Source organism: Protopterus annectens, chromosome 9.part0 (genome assembly GCF_019279795.1).
Source record: "Protopterus annectens isolate FY-2018-M chromosome 9.part0, PAN1.0, whole genome shotgun sequence".
NCBI classification, from domain to species: domain Eukaryota; kingdom Metazoa; phylum Chordata; order Ceratodontiformes; family Protopteridae; genus Protopterus; species Protopterus annectens.
Window position 1 is genome coordinate 578,077,584 of NC_056743.1, and position 23,550 is coordinate 578,101,133.

General features: G+C 37.3%; 1 protein-coding gene across 1 annotated transcript in view; it reads right to left on the reverse strand.

The window, feature by feature from the left end:
* Positions 1–23,550, reverse strand: part of LOC122811337 (zinc metalloproteinase/disintegrin-like) — a 207,837-nt gene that overhangs the window by 71,647 nt on the left and 112,640 nt on the right. Inside the window, exon 2 of the mRNA XM_044083109.1 lies at positions 19,740–19,828. Coding sequence (XP_043939044.1) covers positions 19,740–19,828 — 89 coding nt within the window. The remainder of the gene's footprint in view (positions 1–19,739; positions 19,829–23,550) is intronic.

The following is a 23,550-nucleotide window of genomic DNA, read 5'->3' on the forward strand; positions in this document are numbered from 1 at the left end:
ACACACACACACACACACACACACACACACACACACACCTACAGCCAATTTAGAGTGTCCAATCCATCTACTGCTTGTCTTTGGAATGTGGGAGGAAACTGGAGCACCCAGAGGAAACCTACATGATCACAGGGAGGGCATGCAGACTCCAAACCATAGGCACCCCAGCCGAGAATTGAACCAAAGAACCTCTTGTTGTGAGGCAACAACGCTAACTGCTGCACCACCACAGCCATAATTATCCATTTGTCTGAATACTATAAACATATGAAGAATCAATAACAGAAGCCCATTTCCTAAATTGTGGCTACATTACTACTATTTGGACAATATAGCATTAACAGAGGCTTTTCATAAAAACCTTGATATGGGAAATCAGACATAATTTTTAAAACTATGGCACTCATACACTAGAAAGAACTCATAATAGCATTGATGGTTACTAACATCATCTCTGTCCTTGCTCAGGTTCATCAAAAAACATGGTAGACAATGGTATTTTCCAGATTTTGGACAACCTAAATCAGAGATAGATCTTTTCAAGATTAACTGGACTTAATCAGCTGCACAGTATTTCATTCCATTATCCTGCAATCACATTAATTAATTAAATAATTTATTTTTTAATAGATCACTGGTATTTTTTCACAAAAATTAATAAAAATACCTTCAGCAATTCACTGGTCCTTTTGCAACACACTTGAAAACATCCAGCACTGTTGAATAATGCCAAACAGTCCAAGCAACCACTTAACAAGATTCTAATGTAAAAACTCACAAATATGGCAGCAGATGCCATACCTTGTCAGTAACAACACTGATCAATAAATCTATAAATGAGAAAAAGATATTATTGTCTAGAAAGACTTCACAGTTATACCATCATTTAAGAACACATAACCACAGAATTCAGGTCCATTTTGTTTCTTGTCCTTTTGCAAAGAAGTCTGTGAAAAGCAGCATGTGCTAGCACATTGGCATAGGAGGATAAAGCCCTCACTGACTCAGGTGATCCAGGTTCAATTAGCAGCATGTCCTCGGAGGGGAGGGGGGAGAGATTATGCATAGGCCATGGAAAACTTTCTAGAAATCTTTCCCCGAGGGTGTACAGGGCAATTTGCTGATGGTAGTCACTTCTGGAACTGAGGGGCAGTTTGGTGTGGTCCACCCATGGGACATTACCTTGACACAAGCATGGAAAACAGGATTTAGAGAAGAAAAATCCCCAAAAGTAATATGATTCCACACCAGATTTTTCAGTCTCCTCAGTGGCCCTAAGCATAGGGCAGAGTAAGTTAAGGGTCAAAGGAATAATCACAGAAACAGTTGCTGCATCTAATATAGTATGCATCAAACCAATAAATTAATTAATCGATTAAACAATGTTTAAATAATCCATGAATTTAAAGAGACCATACAAAAATGTATACCAAGCTGAAAAAATCACATAAGTGAACAACATCAAAAAACAGTCACAGAATAAATATGAAAAAATAATCATAATTAATGACTATAATCTCAATATAAAAAATTTTAAAGAATTAAATAGTTGGTTTATTATTCTGCTGTTCGATGTTTTTTTTTAAGTTAAGGGTCAGTCAGGGGAATCCAATAGACCCAGTGAATGGGGATGGGCACTGGTGGCAGCAGAAGTAGCACAAAAATGATATCATATGTATCCTGAATAGCTCATAACATGGTTTTCTAACTATCCGTAAATGCACATTTTATAAGTGACACCACGTTTGCATATAGTTTCCTAGATATCTTAAAAGTATCCAGTACATGTCCTTTTATATTATGGCTTTAGTGACCCGCGAACCATCAAGCCACCCCACAAACATTCTACTGATCCATTTATTCCACTTTAGCTGTAAGTGGTGCAGTCATCTGAGTGAAAGGCTGGGTAGTGGCAGTCACCTGAGTGAAGGGCTGGGTAGTGGTACAGTCACCTGAGTGAATGGCCGGGTAGCAGTCACCTGAATGAATGGCTGGCTAGTGGTGCAGTCATCTGAGTGAAGGACTAGGTTGTGGTGCAGTCACCTGAGTGAAGGGACAGGTTGTGGTGCAGTCACCTGAGTGAGGGGCCAGGTTGTGGTGCAGTCGCCTGAGTGAAGGGCTGGGTAGTGGTACAGTCATCTGAGTAAAGGGCCGGGTTGTGGTACAGTCACCTGAGTGAAGGGCCAGGTTGTGGTGCAGTCACCTGAGTGAAGGGCCGGGTAGTGGTGCAGTCATCTGAGTGAAGGATCGGGTAGTGGTGCAGTCACCTGAGTGAAGGGCCAGGTTGTGGTGCAGTTATCTGAGTGAAGGGCCAGGTAGTGGTGCAGTCACCTGAGTGAAGGGCTGGGTTGTGGTGCAGTCACCTGAGTGAAGGGCCATGTTCTGGTGCAGTCATCTGAGTGAAGGGCTGGGTAGTGGTGCAGTCACCTGAGTGAAGGGCCAGGTAGTGGCACAGTCATCTGAATGAAGGACTGGGTAGTGGTGTAGTAATACACAGGAGACCAGGGAAACAACCAACCTCTTCAGGCATACAAGATGTCCTTCCTCTGAGAACAGTTCCTGATGTCCACTTGGCTCTTAAGGACCATATGCTAGCCATCATAAAGACATCTTGCTTCCATCTTACATTCACATGAAAAATATTGACCAGACTAAGAATATCTATCTGTCTATCTATCTATCTATATATATATATATATATATATATATATATATATATATAGACACACATATATATATATAGACAAACATATGTATATACAGACTCATATATGTATACACAGATATATTATATATATATATATATATATATATATATATATATATATATATATATATATATATATATATACAGAGAGAGAGAGAGAGGATGCTCAAGCCAAAAGAGGTGCACAGTATACAAAATAAAAAAAACACACTAAAAAAGAAATCCATCACCAAGGGAAATATTGACATAAACACTATGTTTGTTATTGTACTGCAATACTCTGCATTACAACAGACCTTGGTTTTGCACTTTGGTCTTGTCAATGACTATTTTCCCCCGTAAAAGCACTTCTTCAGAATGTCAGTGCAACTTTGTAAAGAACTTCTGCACATAGAAAATTAACCAGCAGTAGATGTTTGCTCCACAAACCGATATTGTAACTTTTCAGGATCAAGACAAACACATAACTTGAGTAGCTTAACTGAACTTTAAACAAATCTAGTAGCTTGCTTTTTATTTTATTTTATACTTGTTAACTGGGTATATACAGTGCTTTGAGAACTGTTTTAACCTACATCCTGTGCCATACAGCAAACAACTGTAACTGTAACACAGTAGGACAGTCAGTATAAAGTTACAACAGTGCAGTTCTCATACAAGTAAATGACAACGTTAGAACACCCATGTATGTACACAAACAACTGTAACTGTAACACAGTAGGACAGTAGGTATAAAGTTACAACAGTGCAGTTCTCATACAAGTAAATGACAATGTTAGAACACCCATGTATGTACACAAACAACTGTAACTGTAACACAGTAGGACAGTCAGTATAAAGTTACAACAGTGCAGTTCTCATACAAGTAAATGACAATGTTAGAACACCCATGTATGTACACAAACAACTGTAACTGTAACACAGTAGGACAGTCAGTATAAAGTTACAACACAAACAACTGTAACTGTAACACAGTAGGACAGTCAGTATAAAGTTACAACAGTACAGTTCTCATACAAGTAAATGACAATGTTAGAACACCCATGTATGTACACAAACAACTGTAATTGTAACACAGTAGGACAGTCAGTATAAAGTTACAACAGTGCAGTTCTCATACAAGTAAATGACAATGTTAGAACACCCATGTATGTACACAAACAACTGTAACTGTAACACAGTAGGACAGTCAGTATAAAGTTACAACAGTGCAGTTCTCATACAAGTAAATGACAATGTTAGAACACCCATGTATGTACACAAACAACTGTAACTGTAACACAGTAGGACTGTCAGTATAAAGTTACAACAGTGCAGTTCTCATACAAGTAAATGACAATGTTAGAACACCCATGTATGTACACAAACAACTGTAACTGTAACACAGTAGGACAGTCAGTATAAAGTTACAACAGTGCAGTTCTCATACAAGTAAATGACAATGTTAGAACACCCATGTATGTACACAAACAACTGTAACTGTAACACAGTAGGACAGTAGGTATAAAGTTACAACAGTGCAGTTCTCATACAAGTAAATGACAATGTTAGAACACCCATGTATGTACACAAACAACTGTAACTGTAACACAGTAGGACAGTCAGTGTAAAATTACAACAGTGCAGTTCTCATACAAGTAAATGACAATGTTAGAACACCCATGTATGTACACAAACAACTGTAACTGTAACACAGTAGGACTGTCAGTATAAAGTTACAACAGTGCAGTTCTCATACAAGTAAATGACAATGTTAGAACACCCATGTATGTACACAAACAACTGTAACTGTAACACAGTAGGACAGTCAGTATAAAGTTACAACAGTGCAGTTCTCATACAAGTAAATGACAATGTTAGAACACCCATGTATGTACACAAACAACTGTAACTGTAACACAGTAGGACAGTAAGTATAAAGTTACAACAGTGCAGTTCTCATACAAGTAAATGACAATGTTAGAACACCCATGAATGTACACAAACAACTGTAACTGTAACACAGTAGGACAGTCAGTATAAAGTTACAACACAAACAACTGTAACTGTAACACAGTAGGACAGTCAGTATAAAGTTACAACAGTGCAGCTCTCATACAAGTAAATGACAATGTTAGAACACCCATGTATGGACAGCATGAAATGCTGTCCATGCTAAGAACTGTGAACTAAGTTAATCGAATGAGTGTAACTCAGTAAGCAAACAGTGGCAGATGTACTGAGGAAGCAGAAGGGGGTAGAGAGTGACATAAGGAAAGTATCATGCATGCTGGAGCTGAGAACCAATCAGACTGTTCAGATGTGATATGCATGAGAGCATAAGAGAAGCCTGTGGAGGGGGTGCGTAACAAAGGTGGGAGGTAAACTTAAGGAAAAGAGGGAGTACAGAGGTACAAAAGAGGCTGCATAGTGGGAGTTACTTACACCATGTCTTGTGGATGGTGCCACTGATTAATACTAAAGTAGGGTAAGTCCAGGTGTATGCGTGAAGCAGTAAGGGGTAAGTTGTCAATCAGCAGTATTACGGAAGGCTCACTGTAAGGATTTTTTGAGGTGATCTTGCAGTAATTATTCTGAAGTCTAGGGAGGATTTGTCCTTTCTGATTTTAGGGAAAGTGGGTTCCAGGATGCTGGATCAGGTCTGGAGAGCTTCCAGCTATCTAGAGAGTGAATTATGGTCTAACCAGAAGGTTATCAAAAGTGCAATTAAGGATTCTTTCTAAATTGCATCTGTTCTTTGGAGGGGAACAATAGTTTTCATGGATTAGTGAGAATGTGAGTGTGCTAAGTAATAGAGGCTTTACATAAACAGTTCATATGGGTGGTAACATATCTTAATGCAAGTTATAAAGCAACAACCAGGAAGCCCAGTCTCACTTATAGGTTTTAAATGGCTGCCCGGAAGATTCAATCTTGCTTTACAGATTTTGTACAACATTCAAACTGGAAAACACAGTCTTACTTTCAGGCTTTGATTCAGTGCATGGTCCAGAGCACAGCTCTTCTTAGCCTCCATGTCACAGTCTTTTTTTAAGATTTCCAAATTGCAGTGCCTTAAGTAGAGAGAATGCTTCAAATGTTGGCTCCAAAATACAATTGTTTTAACCCAAATTGCTTTTCTCACCTAAACAGCACATAGTTTCCTTCAAGTTCTAATCTGAACTGAACTCATACACTGCTCAGATGACTTCAAGCACCTACTTATCCTTTCTGTTGTACTGTTTAAAGGGTACTAACCTCTATTAAACCAAGACATTCCTGTCACATCAAATATATAAAAGGTCTCTACTTGAGTTTTTTTCTCCATCTGTTTTACAGATGATTAAAGATTTTTATTCTCCTTATCTGCTAATTTTTTGTTTACAAGTTGCAAATGGCAGTCCATAATCTTAGTTCCCTTCTGTTGTTTTTGACTCAGTTGCTTTCTGCTAATAATTCATCCATTGTGTCTTTCATCTATTATCGCTTACACACATCTTCTCTTATTGTCTTTAGTCATTTTGTATATCTTTCTCATTTCCATTTGTGTCCCATTATCAGCACCTATTCTATATTTCCCTTTCCTCATCTTTATTCTGTCATTGTCGTGTACTGCCATAGTGTGGTACTACATTCTAAGTTCTTCTTTCTATCCAGAAATTTAGGGCCCGCAAAGTACTAAAATTATTAGACATACTTCTCTCAGTTCTATATTAACTTTTGCAGTAGCTTTTCTGTCGTCAGACTTTAGACAATATGGGACACTTACAGTGGTAACGTATCCAATATTACAACAAATTTATAGGACTACTTCATGGAAAATGGCTTTTTTCCCAGTTTCCTCATTTTCTTGTCTTACTCCTCTTTCATTCTTGCACTCTGTTCCTTTTTGGCATCCTCCCCTTTCCTGAGAATACCTGTACCAAAGCAAACTCCAAACCATGCTGACTCAGTCACATGACTCTCCTTATTGCAAGTTTAGGGAAGTTTCCTCAATATCATGGAAACATTTCCTTCTAAAAGTATACTCACTTAGCAAACTTGTAGAAAGTGCTGAAGGACCAGTGACCCGACCCCTATGTTGTAAAGAAAATGCAAAATAACAAAAGTATTTATTTTCAGTTGAAATACTATGACTGCATCATGCCATTATGTACACTTAGCTGGATGGCTGCAAAGAGTACAGCCTCCAGTATATACATATGTGAATGGTTTGATGAAGGATGAAACATGGGTTCACTTCCTAATTTCATTAAATCGGTACGTCTGTTTTTGGCTAGTTGAAATGTAATTAACAGAATCATGCACAGTATTCTAACTGAATGTATTGTACAAACTCAGAAAAAGGTCATGAATTTTCACAGAGAATGTGCTGTCTCAAACTTAGAATAATTACATTGAAGGAATAAAGGAACACATGGTGGTTGCAGGGCAGCTTGCCCCACCAAAAAAATTACTGTTGTGCTTTTTCTCACTGTTAGGTTTCCAGTCACTGGGATAATTTTTTCACTCATTCAGAACATTTCTGGCATTGTGGCTTTGCATTTTAGTTTTTTTGTCATTTTCTCCATTGATTAATTTCAAATATTTTGCATGTATCATTTTCTAACCTAACAGTGTTCCTGAAATGCCAAACACTTGCTATTACACTGGTCATTCATGTTGCTTCCCTAATTTACTAACAATGACTTTTTCACCATTGTCTTAACTGGTAAGTATTACATGCAAAACCAAATACTGTGACTTTCATGGAATAATGTAGTCTATCAGTGTTCTGCTCACTGCACAAAGCATGTTAAGTGACTGCTTTTTGCATAAACAGCATACTTTTGTTCCTGTCCATATTTAACAAACGTCATCCCATGCAGCATGAGTCTCTAATGCAATCAAGTGGAGGGATGCTACCAGATACTCATCTGCCATTTTTTGCTGGAGTTTGGTATAGGAACTCAAACTCCGAAGAAAACTGAAAAACCACTTAATAAAACAAAAAAAGAGGCAAACAAAACCCAGAAACAAACAGTTTTTTGTATATTAGTGCTTTCTTCAACTTTAATAACTCAACTTCTTCAGTCAAACAGAACAACCATATCAGTTACACTTAAATACCAAATACAAAATCACATGATCAAGAGTAAAAGTTGCATGACCAAGCAATGTTAAACTTTTAAAGTGACCACATTACTTTTCTGAGAAAATTTTTTTGAATACATATAAAATTATTTAAAATACATTTAAAATACCATCCGCCCTCTGAAAAACATTCAGCATCCTCATTTTTTTTAAAAGCTGCACAACCAAAATACACAAATAATATAAAATTATAAACTATTCAATGAGCACGCAGACTATAGAACACAGATCATTTAATCCTGTTGACTATAGGCATGTGATCTAATCTGTCAAATTGACTTGTGCTGCTCAAGTCTTAGGGTATGTGAACCTCCCCTTTCATCATACTCAACTTGATCTATCACTCTGAATAAAAATGAGTGGCCTGGCTGATTGATCACATGTTTAGCTAAAGCACTTTCCAACCTCCCTTTTCTAATATTGTATAGGTGTTCATACACATGCTCTCTTAATTTACGGTAAGTCTTGCCTATGTAAAAAAGGGCAAGACTGGCACTGGGCTAAATGCACCACTCTACTGGAATTACAGTTGCACTTGCCCTTGCAAGTATACTTTCTCCCTTTCAGTGTGTATGTATAACCCACATCCATATGCTTACAATAGGCACAGGCCTCACATTTAAACATACCTTGTTGCCTTGTCAGTCCAAATTTTTTTAATTCTAATAACCCTTTCAGGTTTTGAGCTCTTCTAACAATAAATTTAGGATTAACACCTAGTTTATTCACTAAGGACCCCTCTGATGCTATTACACTCCAATTCTTAATCAAGACCTGTTTAATGTTGCCAGCATCAATATTATAAGGGGTTATAAAAGTCAATGGACAGCTTACTATTTCTCTTTGTTGGATATCATCATTCAATGTACCCCCATTTTCCATCATACATTGTCCACCCCCCCAAGATAGCTTTGAAATAACCTACATTCCTTTTCATTTGAACTTCATTCACCAATTCTTCGAGTAACGGTGCCAGGTAGCCTCTCCTCAAAAACATTTGGACTAACAAGTCACATTCAGTCATGAAATCAAAATTAATTAATGATGCACATTCTGGCTGCTCTTACGAGCTGTCCCTTCACAACAGATTTTTTTCTGATACTAAGGGTGAGCACTAGTAAAGTGCAAAAAGGAGTTCGAATATATCTCCTTTCTATAGATCTTCACTTTATAATATCTATTCTGTCTAGCCTTAGACAAGTCCATGTCTAAAAATGCTATCCTCTCTGTATTGAATGTGTGGGTGAATGTTAGAAATTCTATTGTTCTATTACAATATTCAATAAATTAAACAAATAAATCATGTCTACCCTTAAGTATAATAAAAATATCATCCAAAAGCTTGGTGTAGCAAAAAATGTGCTGAATAAAGAGGTTATTATAAAATACAAATTCGCTCTCCCAGTAAGCCATAACTAGGTTACCCAAACTGGATCCTACTGGGGAGCCCATGGCTACACCCTTTTTCTGCAAATAATATTTACCCTCAAACAAGAAGAAATTATTGCTCAAAATAATATCCAATAATTTCTGTATAAGGGAAACATTAGTGCTACTAACACCCCTCTTAGCTAAATGTAGGCTCACCCATTCAATTCCTAGATCTTGCAGAATTACAGTATAAAGGTCCTTCACATATATAGTAGCAAAGTTAAAATCAGGTTTGAAATTTAAACTATTGATGTTCTCCAAAAAGGACCATGAGTCTTTGCAAATATAAGGTCCCTTCAATACATACTTCTTCAAAAAATTATCTACAAACTTAGCTAGGGAGTAGAAGGCATGGCAACTGGTTTTAGTTCTAGTGTACCACTTTTTACCCAAGTTGTCACAGGAAGGGAGGTTGGTTCCAAAATGGAAAGACTGTCTCACTTTATAAACGATTTAACCAACAAAGTGGAAGTTTTGGCAGAAGTTGTAAATAAGTCCCTGTTTTGAAGGAGAATCATCCGCAAGCAGCATCTTCTTTCAATCCAGTTTTTAATAATGACCAGTCTATGAATCTGGCAGGAAATTCAGATAATTATAGGGGTGGTACACTCATACTAAGTGACTGGCTTCAACCCCCTCCCCCCAGCATTTACAAGTAAATCATTTGAGTTCTACAGTGACTAATACCTTAGTTATTAACACTGTTATTATTAATGAGAATCTAAAATTTTTGGATTATAAATCATTTAAATTAAAGAATTACAGTTGGAAATTTTATATTTTCATGAATGTTTACAGCGTCGCCAGGTCCCAAAGGGCTTAAGGTCCTGACATTATCTTTTAGGACTGGTAGCAGATTCACCCTTTCACCAAGACATAGTCAAACTTTTTGACAAACAAGGGTTGGAACTGCTTGAGCTTTTTGTTAAACATTATCAGGAGATGGCTGATAATTTAATGACTGAGACTGATGTACTGGATACACTTATTAAACGTGATTTAGATTTTGAAAGGTATAAATTTGACTATAATCACATTTTTCTTGATGGCCAAATGATGAAATTACAGGCTATAAAGGTTAAAAAACTTCCCCGTGACCAGAATGACTATCAAAGGGGAGTGGCATACCCTAAACCACCCCCATTTCAGCAATGGAACGGTCGTAGCATCTCAGGCAAAGCTCAGTCAAGCTCAGAACTACATGACAATGTCAGAATCCTGCCTCCCAATAGCACAGAAGGAAGGCTGGATGAATATGAGAACCGGCAGCATAATGATGATGGTGGGGAGCTACAGGATGGGGCTCTCAATGACCTGCGATATGATGGTGGGGAGCTACAGGATGGGGCTCTCAATGACCTGCGATGAAGTGAAAGAATTAGAAATCGAAAATTTAGTCCTCAGGGTGATTACAATCCCCCAACCAACCAGAATAATTGAAATTTTTGCAGGGGCCAGAAATGCGGCCAACAGAACTTTGGGATGAACAACAACTTTGGGAGAAACAACAACAGGAGGAGGAATCATCGTCAGTAACAAGAGATGAGGTACTTGTTTTTAACACTGCAGTAACTGAATTGACTACTGAATATAGGGTTCCAAATGGAAGGGGAAATGATTTGTCCCTGAATATTAAAAAAATTCAGATGGGGACTTTAACATCTTTAATTAGTCAAGCTATGCAGTAAACAGTATCTTAGTAGACTTTTTGTCCAAAGGTTTGACTTTTGTGCCAAGTAAAAATTTTGATTTGAGCAGGACTTTGCTTGACCTGAAACTGTACACTCGTAAGTTGAACCTGAATCTGTTGTTTAATGGGAATAATTGTGAAATTTCTGAATTCTGGGTTCCAAGTATTTTTAATCCACCACTGAACCCAATATTGGATTTATTTGAGCGTATTTGTGAAATAGATTTAAGGTATATTGTTAGTAATAAAAAGAGTATAAAGAGGAATTGTATTAAAATTCAACCTGCTGAATAGGAAATGTTAGAAAATTTAAGAAAAAGTGGGAGTGCAGGTTTCCAAACTTGATAAGGGTGGGGGACTTGTGTTTATGAACATTTCTGATTATAATGAGAGAATGCTCAATATGTTAAACACTGACATGTAGATTTTGGTTTCCTTGAATGAATTAAACCAAGCATATAGGAGAATTAACATTTACTTGAATTACTTTTATATAGAGAATCATATTGACCTTAATTTACTGAATAATTTTTCTATAAGTTCACAAAGATTTGGTAAATCCCCCTTTCATATCAACTGTGAATGGAAGGAATTCCATTAAGTATCCCCTAGTTAAGTTTGCAGACACTGTTTTGAAAAAGTACACAGTGAAGTAACCTTATATTTGCAAAGACTCATGGTCCTTTTTGGAGAACATCAATAGTTTGAATTTCAAACCTGATTTTAACTTTGCTTCTGTAGATGTGAAGGACATTTATACTGTAATTCCGCAAGATCTAGGAATTGAACGGGTGAGCCTACGTTAAGCTAAGAGAGGTGTTAGTAACACTAATGTTTCCCTTATACAGGAATTATTGGATATTATTTTGAGCAATAATTTCTTCTTGTTTGAGGGTAAATATTAGGAGAGCAATTTAATAATAATCTCTTTATTCAGCACATTTTTTACTACAGCAGATTTTTGGATGATATTTTTATTATATTTAACGGTGGACATGACTTATTTGTTAAATTTATTGATTATTGTAATAGAACAACAGAATTTCTAACATCAACCCACACATTCAATGCACAGAGGATAGTATTTTTTAGACATGGACTTGTCTATGTATAGACAGAATAGATGTTATAAAGTGAAGATCTATAGAAATGAAGACATATTTGAACTCCTTTTTGCACTTTACTAGTGCTCATCCTTGGTATCAGAAAAAAATCTGTTGTGAAGGGACAGCTCGTAAGAGCAGCCAGAATGTGCACTACTAATTTTGATTTCATGACTGAATGTGACTTGTTAGTCCAAATGTTTTTGAAGAGAGGCTACCCGGCACCCTTACTCGAAGAATTGGTGAATGAAGTTCAAATGAAAAGGAATGTAGGTTATTTCAAAGCTATTTTGGGGGTGGACAATGTATGATGGAAAATGGGGGTACAGTGAATGATGATATCCAACAAAGAGAAATAGTAACCTATCCGTTGACTTTTATAACCCCTTATAATATTGATGCTGGCAACATTAAACAGGTCTTGATTAAGAATTGGAGTGTAATAGCATCAGAGGGGTCTTTAGTGAATAAACTGGGTGCTAACCCGAAATTTATTTTTAGAAGAGCTCAAAACCTGAAAAGGATATTAGAATTTAAAATTTGGGACTGACAAGGCAACAAGGTATGTTTAAATGTGAGGCCTGTGCCTATTGTAAGCATATGGATGTGGGTTATACATACACACTCAAAGAGAGAAAGTATACTTGTAAGGGCAAGTGCAACTGTAATTCCAGTAGAGTGGTGTATTTAGCCCAGTGCCAGTCTTGTCCTAGTTTTTACATAGGCAAGACTGACTGTAAATTAAGAGAGCATGTGTATGAACACCTATACAATATTAGAAAAGGGAGGTTGGAAAGTGCTTTAGCTAAATATGTGATCAATCAGCCAGACCACTCATTTTTATTCAGAGTGATAGATCAAGTTGAGTATGATGAAAGGGGAGGTTCACATACCCTAAGACTTGAGAAGCACAAGTCAATTTGACAGATTAGATCACATGCCTATAGTCAACAGGATTAAATGATCTGTGTTCTATAGTCTGCGTGCTCATTGAATAGTTTATAATTTTATATTATTTGTGTATTTTGGTTGTGCAGCTTTTAAAAAAAATGAGGATGCTGAATGTTTTTCAGAGGGCAGATGGTATTTTGAATGTATTTTAAATGACTTTACATGCATTCAAATTTTTTTTCTCAGAAAAGTAATGTGGTCACTTTAAAAGTTTAACATTGCTTGGTCATGTGACTTTTACCCTTCATGTGATTTTGTATTTGGTATTTAAGTATACCTGATATGGTTGTTCTGTTTGTCTGAAGAAGCTGAGTTATTAAACTTGATGAAAGTGCTAACATACAAAAAACTGTTTCTGTTTTTTTGCCTCTTTTTTGTTTTATTAAGAAGTTTGGTATAGATTTTCCATGGAAAGAAACTGACAGCAGTACTGTTCCATAAAAACTTGACATTATCACCAGTTCATGCATTTCCTTTATCTTGGTAACACTGCAGAGACAGCTTTTGAACCAACATCCATATTCTCCCTTTCTGGACCCCTGTCACTCTTGGGATTAATATTCCTTGCTAATGCTATACTTAAGGCACTGTCACAAAAGGAAATACTGCCACAGCACAGCTATCTGGAATTTTGTAACTAATTCTATGTTATTTTTGAATATTGATATGATTTATACAGAACTGTATGCTATGTGCTGGACTAAAATGTAACCACAGCATGCTCTGCTGGCTTAGAACAGAAATGTATATAAATTATTGTGGCTGTGTAAATGTATATATTTTTAACTGTGGCAACTGGAACATAAAAGGTTAACTTGAAAAAATTCAGAAAAAATAAGTTGAAATTAAATTGTTTCATGATTGTGCTATAAAAGTTATCTTTCAGTTTCAGTCAACAGGAGACAGGATGTTTACACTAGGGGAATCTTTGTGTTGTAAGTGATTTGTTGTTTTACATCTTCTAGCAGTTGCAAAGACCTGAAGGCTATGTATTTTCACCGAGAGTTGTTAAGTGTGGGTAGTTTCTGACACTGGGGGGTTTAGCTTGGGAACTGAAAGTCAGGTGACAAAAAGTGATGTCATCCAAGCTAACCCAGCAGTAATGTCTGATATTATTTTAAGAACTCTGTCAGAGAGAGACAGTGCATTTTGTATTTTGCCTGTGACCTAATAAGAACATCTACTCATCATCACATTCTGCACATGCCTTGCTATAAGTAAGTTTTTATGGTATAGTAACTCTTTTAGATTCAGATAGGAATATGGAAAAGTATAACTTAGATATTTTCTTTATTTATTTGAGACTGTCCTGCAATGTTGTTTTAAATATCTCCTGTGATTTTGAACTCTGAAGTTACTGTGCTGATTTGCTGTGTATTGTCTTGTTCTTTTATAATGTATTATTAAATATATTTAAACCTATATTTGTGGCTATTTCTGAGACATATTTAAGCTCTTAGAATACTTGCATATGTATTTGGTGACACTACACAGGCCACTCCTAAATAGCCTTGCTCTTGGTCAGACTACCATTTGGATTAATAGTAACATTACACAGTAGGATTGGACACCCTTTGTTAAGGGCCTTACATAGCTGATAAAGAGTTGGTTGGTGGCAGTCGGAACTACCTTATAGTCTACGCAGAAGGGGGTATTGTCGGTAAGCCTGTGCCAGCCTTTCCCAGGTGTGTGTGTGTGTATTTATATATAAATCAAACCTCAAAGTGTGTGTGTTTGTGTGTGTCAGATACTTGGGCAGGGACACAAAGCACTGATTGGACAGAGAGGGTGCTGGAGGTTTTGGCTTGGCCACTCAGCTGAGATCTCAACCCTATAGCTGTGCCAGTGGGGGGTCTTATTGGGGATATGGAGAGAGAGTTAGAAACCAGCCAGAGACCGACTGTGATATCTGTGTGCTCTTAAGGGAAATTGCACTTTAGTGTGTGTGTACTTGTTATCCTCCCACTGTGTGCACCCCCCACTGTTGCCAGTGGTAAGGATTGAGGCTCCTTGATTACTAGGCCAGTGCTGGGGCATCACAGGCACAGTTCTACTATATAATGTCAGGATAATACTAACAATATGTAGGTCAACCTCATTCATTAACTATCTGCCTTGCTATTTTATTTACAAGATTTGGAACTGGAGATGGTTAAAACTGTTTGGGAGGACATATGTACCTTATAATTGACCATGAATACTGCTGTAACTAAGTCTGCTCTTATCTGAAGGAGCTACAAACTTCACCTCATACAGCTGCGAGAACATAAATATGAAGTGTGAAGATGGATGAGCACAATTTATCCCATGTAGTTCAATTCTTCTACATGCTTTAATCCAATTACAAATCTGCTTAATGTCCAGCATCTCTTTAAAGACATTGTTCCCTTCCACCTTCCACAGGAATTCACACAGACGTATATGATGTGCCTTAAAAACTCTGGATTTTAATTTTCATAGCTAGTTTTAGTTATCATCAAGCATAGCTGCACTGCCTTGCTCAATGCACCTTAATTAATTAGAGTCTGTTGTTTTTATTTTGCATTTATATTAGAGTTTATCATATTTTAAAAAAATGCCTAATAGAACCAAGATGTTATCCTCCAAAAAAAGGAAGCCAATCTGGTGGTCCTCTGCCATAAACAAACTCTACAACAGAAGAAAGAAACTGTTGCAAAAAAGAGTAAAATCCCATGACTGGAGGAACTCCCTGGTCAACCTCAGTAAGAAGCTGAGATCCCTCATAAAATCCTCTAAAGCTAGTTGCGAAAACAAAATTGCCACTGACTCTAAACCACAAAGCATTCTATAGCTATGTCAAGAATCTAAATGGGAATACTCAGGTCTGCTCTGAGTTACAGCATAATGGCACTAAATATACAGAACCAACTGATATTGCCAACATCATAGCAGAAAGGTTCAGTGCTAACTTTACCCCCCTCTCACCCCCTAGAGGGCCCATCTCTATACCGGAAGAATGCAAAGTTCCTATAATCATGGCTGCACAGGTAAAAAACACACTCTCCAAAGCCAAGAACACAGCATCCATGGGACCAGACAATATCCCAGGCTGCATTCTACATGAACTACAGAATGAACTGGCACCCTACCTAAGCACCATGTTCAATCATAGCCTCACCTCAGGCTTTGTACCCACTGAATGGCGCACCGTGACAGTTATCCCACTGCACAAAGGGGGAGCCACGATGGACCCCGGGAACTACTGCCCCATTAGCCTGACGAGCCTGGTCTGCAAGGCCATGGAATGTATCATCATGGAACTCATAAACAAAGACATTGGTAATCTCCAAACTCTGGACCCTACTCAGTTTGGATTTGTAAAAGGCAGATCATGTCTCCTAAACCTGATTGACTTCTTTGAAGCAGTCACCAAAGCCATAGATGAGGGTAAAATGGTTCACACAGCTTATCTAGATCTCGCCAAGGCTTTCGACACCATCCCCACTCTGGAATTATAGATAAGCTCACTAAACTAGGTATAAATCCCTATGTCACAAGATGGGTTGCCAACTGGCTCACGGACAGAACCCACACTGTGAAAGTAGCAGATTCCAAATCTGACATCAGACCAGTGACAAGTGGAGTACCACAGGGTTCAGTCCTGGGTCCTCTCCTGTTTGGTATCTAGATCTCTGAAGTGCAGGCCAACACAGAAGGTCTTTGGCTAACAAAGTTTGCAGATGACTGCAAACTAGGAGCCATAATCGAAACTCCTAACAATGTGGACAAACTACAAAAGGGCCTCACTGAGACAGATACCTGGTGTCAAAGCCATGACCTGAAGCTCAATGCCAAAAAGTGTATTGTCATCCCCTTTGGTAAAAACTCTGTACCCATGAACTACTACATAGCTGGTAGTCTACTTAATGCCGAAAATGTGATAAGAGACCTTGTGACACAGGTGGACAGTAGTCTCTCCTTTGATAATCACATTGCCACAGTGGTCAGGAAATCCTTCTACATGGCTCATCTCATCACAAAAGGATTCTCATCCAGAAAAAAAGAGGTCATTGTTCCCCTCTACTCATCACTCATTAGACCCATTATAGAGTACAACGCCCCTTTTGGTATGTACCTCACAAGACATCTACAACAACTGGAAAGACCACAGAAATACCTCACAAAGATGATTACTGGCCCCAAAAAGATGCCCTATGCAGACCGTCTCAAAAAGCTACAGCTTTACTCCATCGCATATCGCCTACTCAGGGGCAATCTCTGCCTAACATACAAAGCTATGTCAAACCCAGAGCTGTTGGACATGCTCCACTTAAAGAAATCTCAATCCCTCCGAGCTACACGCTCTAGGGACCTTAACCTTGTCACCACAATAAACAGAACATGCTGGAGGGATAGATTCCTGTCCCAGAGACTTCCCATACTCTGGAACAGACTACCTATCTATGTCAAACAGAGCTCCTCATTAGCACTCTTCAAGAAAAATCTTGATGATTGGATGGGAAATGGGAAATTCATCCCGGGGATCACTTCTGTGGCTCTGCTCGACAGGGGCACAGGAAAATAATTTTCTTGGGTGGCGAAAGCAGGGTACATTTTTTGGTTAGGCTTGTATGGGCTCTAGGGCCGATAGCCTAGTACCTGCCTATGAACCTATGCACTGTTGTCTATTGCCCCAGGCAGTAAGAGGCACATTGATTTGGCAGACTGGAAGAACAGTTATAAAACACTCCTGACTCCCACTGAAAGTGAAATACAGTCTATATGTTAGTCCTAAGCAGATGAACATATCCTCCTGCCAAATATATGTGATAACCATAAGATGAGTAACCAGTTCTCCTATATTTTTTAATTCTGCAAACAGTCAATATTATACAGCTAGTTTAGGCCTGTTTACTGGAATGGAATTTAGAGCAGTTCATCTTAAAGCAGGAAATAACATTTGGATTTTATCTCGAAGCCATCAACAACCTAGCTTTATCTTGCTTTTTTCATTCAGTTTCCTGCATTTTGATTTATTTAATAATAAAGTTGCTATCAGGAGAAGCCTAGTCTGTCAAGAACTGACTGACCTCTCAGATACAGATCAAATATCGTGCAATGTTCAGTGCACAAAACTTGATAGAATTTTATATGTGGTCTGTTAACAGATGTGAAAGTATTTTAAAATAAATATATTTCTTGAAAAAATGGCATTAATCCAAGCAGGCATACAATGAGCCGATTAAATGACATGAGCATCCAATTACAAAGCAGCATTCAGCAAACCAAAACTAGCCATGCGACAATATGTGTGAGTTATAAAGAAATGCTTCAAAGGTCTTAAACATGAACTTGATTTAAAAGGTGCTATAACAGGTATGTAAATAATATTTAACAACTAAACAGGGGATGTTAGAGGTACACATAACTCTGTATGGAAATAATAGAATAATCTTCAACATTTTGAATGATTGCAAGTCCACTGTTAGTCTGCAAACAACATCTCATAACCCTCCACCTTTTTTATATTACCAATTAAGAAAAATATGTGATTTGTTCAATGTAGTTAGTTATTACCAAGATAATACAACCAGGTGTGGATACCTCCTTCATTTCTAATTCTCAGTTCTTTGACATTTCTTGTTTCTAACTTAAAACATATTCAGGTTTTACCATGGAGCAATAACAAACGATCCTCTAACTGCTTTCACATTTTGCAGACCACCTATATACACCAAAATTCAACTTTTTAAACAAGAAAGCATATGCAGAGATACTCATCTATGGTTACTAAAAAGAAATTCCAATTATACCTGTAATTTTGTCTCTAACTTCATGTCATTGTTACATGTTCTGAGGAACATTGAGTAAAGGGCAAACATGGTGGTTTTACCAGCAATAAATATAAGCAGAATTACAAGTTTTGGTGAATTCTTGTTGTGGAGTAAAATGCAAAATTCCATGAAATCTTAATTTTTCCCTTACTCTGACAACTCATATTGCAAATGTTTCAATATTTCTGAGAAAAATGCAAACTCAGTGTCCTTGGACAGATTGCTCCTGCACTAAATTCATATGTGCCTTCTTATTTTAATGCACAGGTATTTTAAAAACAACAAGAAAGCTATGAAATCCTAATGTGCATTAAGCATGAGCATGTGAGGTCATATATATTGGGGTCCATAAAGTTGCCCCATTTTGTCCCTATAATTATCCATCTGCAGATCACTGCCACGGTAATATCTTGCATTGAAATGATCATGTAATAACAACAAAAGCTGTTGCTGATGTTTCATAAGACTGTGATGAGGATAAAGAACTCATTTGTGGTTTATTTATGTTAATCTCATTTCTAACAACATCTGCAAAACATTTGTGATAGAAATAAGAAAATAATTAAGTGTAAGGATGAAGCAGGAAATAACATTAAAACACTCTACAACAAATGTGTTATTAATCTAATCTATGTTTCCCCTTTAATTTTTCAGTGTTGCTACAGATAAAACTAATGATCACTGAAACAGGATATTCATTTCATTACACAGGATGCGATCAGTCTCTGCTTTAAGAAGCATATTTAAACACTTGTATTAAAAAGAAAACATTCTGCTTTTACTTTGTAAGAGCTTTAGTTGTATGATGTTACCATGAGAACTAAATGCCTGCTAGAACACTAATGGATTTCCAGGCATATATATGCTGTGCTGTGGTAAGCATAGTCATAATTCTAAAATAAGGAATTTGCATATATGCCTTATTTACCAGCAAAAGGTAAATGTCTTACCTCTGTGTCTCTTTTGTGCTGACTGTGGAGTTTTCGTGGTACTACCAGTTCATAGGTTTGTATTCCCTGAAGCTGTCTTATAGCTATCACTGTAATAAAACATAGCAATGTAAACTTATGGCAGGAAATGGACAAACAACAACAAAAAAATTGTGCAAGCATGTTTTGCAGTAAAGTGTTAGCTAAAGAAAGTTAATATATACAATTATTAATGATAGGTAATGGCAGGTAATGCAGGTATGAAGACATAAATACTGGTTTTCAAAGTCAACTTCCTGATACAGTGATAAGGTTTCAGGGGAGGATGCTACTGGCTTTAATTAACTGAGCCTGGAAGGTCAAGTAATACACAGAGAGAGAAGTGACATAAGCATATTCATCCTGGAGACATTGTCCTTCCACTGGAGGCATCAAAAGCAGGAAACAACCTGAAAAGCCATGGCAGTAAATTATAGTCATTATATACTGCTAAAACGTTCCTGGGTTCCTTCACATTATAAACTGCTCGTCACAACTACATGGCTGGCACTGTTCCAAAGTGATGTCACTAAGAAGAAATATATTGTTCTTCTTAGATCCTCCACCCAGCCTCTTGTAAAAAAGGTAAATGTTAAACGAAAGATCTACTTTAGATCAAGACGGAGTAGCTTTCAGTGGTATTAAAACAGTAGAGGCTACTCTGTCTGAGGTCCTACTGCCAGCCAGTGTGATACTGTTGAATGCTATGGAGCAATATATCGTTTAACATTCACTTTCTCTCTCACCTTCCAGCACCACTGTGTTAGACTGACCTTGTCAATCAACCGGTATTATTAGAGCATAATGAAAACAGGTAAGAACGACAATGAAGTGAAAACAGGCATTATGTGACCTTTCATAAATACAGAGGGGAATATCTCAGCTGGAGTGAACACGTACCACATACCACATATCTGCTCATACACTGCATAGGCAGGGCCTTATATAGGACAGAAAAAATGGTGGTAAGTTGTTAGACAAAATAAAAACAATAATATGTCCCAACTGTTAAATGTTGTTCAGACCTAATCAAAACCTCCAAAAAGTGACATTAAAACATTTGTCATCAATGTTTTTTAAGATAGCTTCAGTGATAATTTTTAAATGCATCTTTTATTCCTATTCAATTCACTACACTTGATTTAGGGTTATAAAGCCATATTCCCAGTAACAGTCAAAAGGGTTAAATGAAACGCCAAAAAAGTTGCCTAAGCTCTAACTTAAAAAAAAAAGTTTCAAAACCTATGTGTAGACCACTACTTTCTTTAATAGTATCTAAAATAAACTAGTAAATGCAAAGCAACTGAAATTTTTATGAGTAGATCTTATTAACTGTAAAATATCATACTAAAGGAAAACTAGAAAACAAAGTCCTAAGAAATTCTGGTTTGCTTTTATTGTTCATTAACTAGATAAGATGAGGAATTTTGGCAGTCTTGCAACATAAAAGCAGAAGTTAAGACAATAATGTCCAGTACTAAAAGAATGTTTACAGAGCGTTACATTAACTACTGTGTTGTACAGAGAGCACATCAAAGACAGCAAATGCTTTTAAAGATGGCTGAATGTACACACTCTTTTATGTTGCACTTCGTCTATAAAGAAACATGCTTGGCTGTGGACCAGCAAATCAGCATGTCAGATTTTGTATGGTAATGGACAGAAAGTCCATGAAGCTATGACCCCTAAAAATAAAACATTTTTCAAGGGGCACACCTACTGCACACTAGATGTGGGGGACTTGGGTCTATATTACAATGTCGAACTCACAGGAGTTTGAACATTGTCATATAGAAACCAAATGTCCGAAATACGAAAATAGCGAAACCACAGCACACCGATTTTTTTCCCCAGGGAAAAAAATCAGTGGGCCAGTTTCAGGGCTTTGCTATTTCCTCCACTGTGGTGTGATCTCGGAGTTGTTATATTTAAGTGGAGGGGTGTGGGGGCCACAGCCCCCCATGTTGGGGAGGTGGGGGGTGAAGTCCCCACTTTAGTTTAAGTGTAAAAAGTGTGGGGTTTTTTTGTAATGGAACAGCGATTTTTTCCCCTGGGGAAAAAAAATCTCTGTTCTGTGTTTTCGTAATTATTGGGTTTCGAACTTCATGGTTCGATATTACAACATTCGAACTCCTGCAATGGGGAGGGTAAGTGAGGGCTAGTGTTCCTCATTTTGGAGATGGAAGGTTGAGAGCTATGCATGTATTTAACTCTCAATGCCATTTCATATAGGGACATACTTCTAAACACCGTGTAACACTATCCCACGACTTTATTCAGAAGCACATATTGTTCAATGTCCAGATAAACTACAAAACGAGAAATGTTACAATGAACACACGTGGGCATTGTAAAAGATACTTTTGCTAGAAGACATATGCGTTGCTCTTCTCCAACAATGTTTTAGAAAAACACATTTTAGGCAAATTACTTCAGCTAATTAAGTAATTTAAGAAAATACAATGATATGTTAGGGTTAGCTGTTAAAGCTGATGCCTCCTTGTTATGTTGGGATTTTGATAGCATGCATGCAGGACTTCTAAGTAAATAATCATCTGGTATGTTTAACATAAGCCTCCTCTATTTTGTGTATATTTCATTTAGAAGTATGCTTAGTTCGCAACTGTGATTCTGAATTTTCCGGCTTCAGCCTATGAATATTCATGCGGCCAAGCAACCAGAATCAGTAATTAGGTGGGAGGTTAAGAGACGTGGCTGTGATGCTATGTGTCAGGCAGGGTTTGGGCAGGGCTTGCTACTGCACATCTGGTGGGTTTCCAAATGTAAATATAACCCAACATTTAATCACATACCTTATGTTCACAAGTATGTTTTTTTTTTTTTTTTTAAATGTTTATACATTTGCCAACAGGGAAGCACACTACATACAAGTATCCCTTTTCAAGCACAAACTGGAAGCACACTGTGTGATCGTGTGACTTGCTCAGAGTCACACAGTAGCCAAATGGATGGAAGTGGAAGGAATCAGACTCTGCACCTTTCATATTAGAAAGCAATTTGTTAACAACTTGGAGCCTTAATTTTCGGCATTTACTGCCTTCCAATTTACAAGCACACAAACATACCCCATTTGCATGTCTGCTGTGTGTTTTGTTCAACATTTAAATGTTTTCCCACGCACATAGTGGTACATAGATTCATCTCTGCATCATGACACTCAGACAATCTGCAGAGACTGAATGATAAAGCCATAACAAAGCCCAGTAATGGAGGGCTCAGTAATGAAAGCACATCGGAGAAACAGGCTTTGTGTAATATGTGAATAAAGTTTCTACACAAATTGTACAAAGTACTACACTACTAATTATAGATTACTGTTTATTATTTCCCTTTCAGGACATTATAAAGGAAAATGGGCTTATATTTAATGCTTAACATTTTAATTTTGTTATACACAATGTAAGGGGAATCATATTTGAAAGCATAAACACTGTGACTAATGAATGACAGCGCATTGGATCTGGTAGTGGTGGCTGTGTGACAGTAGTTTTAAACTGACTCCTGGTTCTTAGTACAAACGTAATACAGTAATACTATAGTAATGGCCTGCAAGGATTCTTTTTGCAGAATACCTTTAATGAAACAGTTGCCTTTGCAAATGCTGATGGCCTTCACAATAATAAAAAATAAAGGACTCACAAAGTTGTAGCAAGAATGAATGGGTTACAGTGTTTGCTTACACATACTTGATTAAAGAAACAGTTTTGCAAGCAAGTAGGAATCACTAAAATATGGCAAGGTACAGTGCATCACTAAACACAACAAATCTACA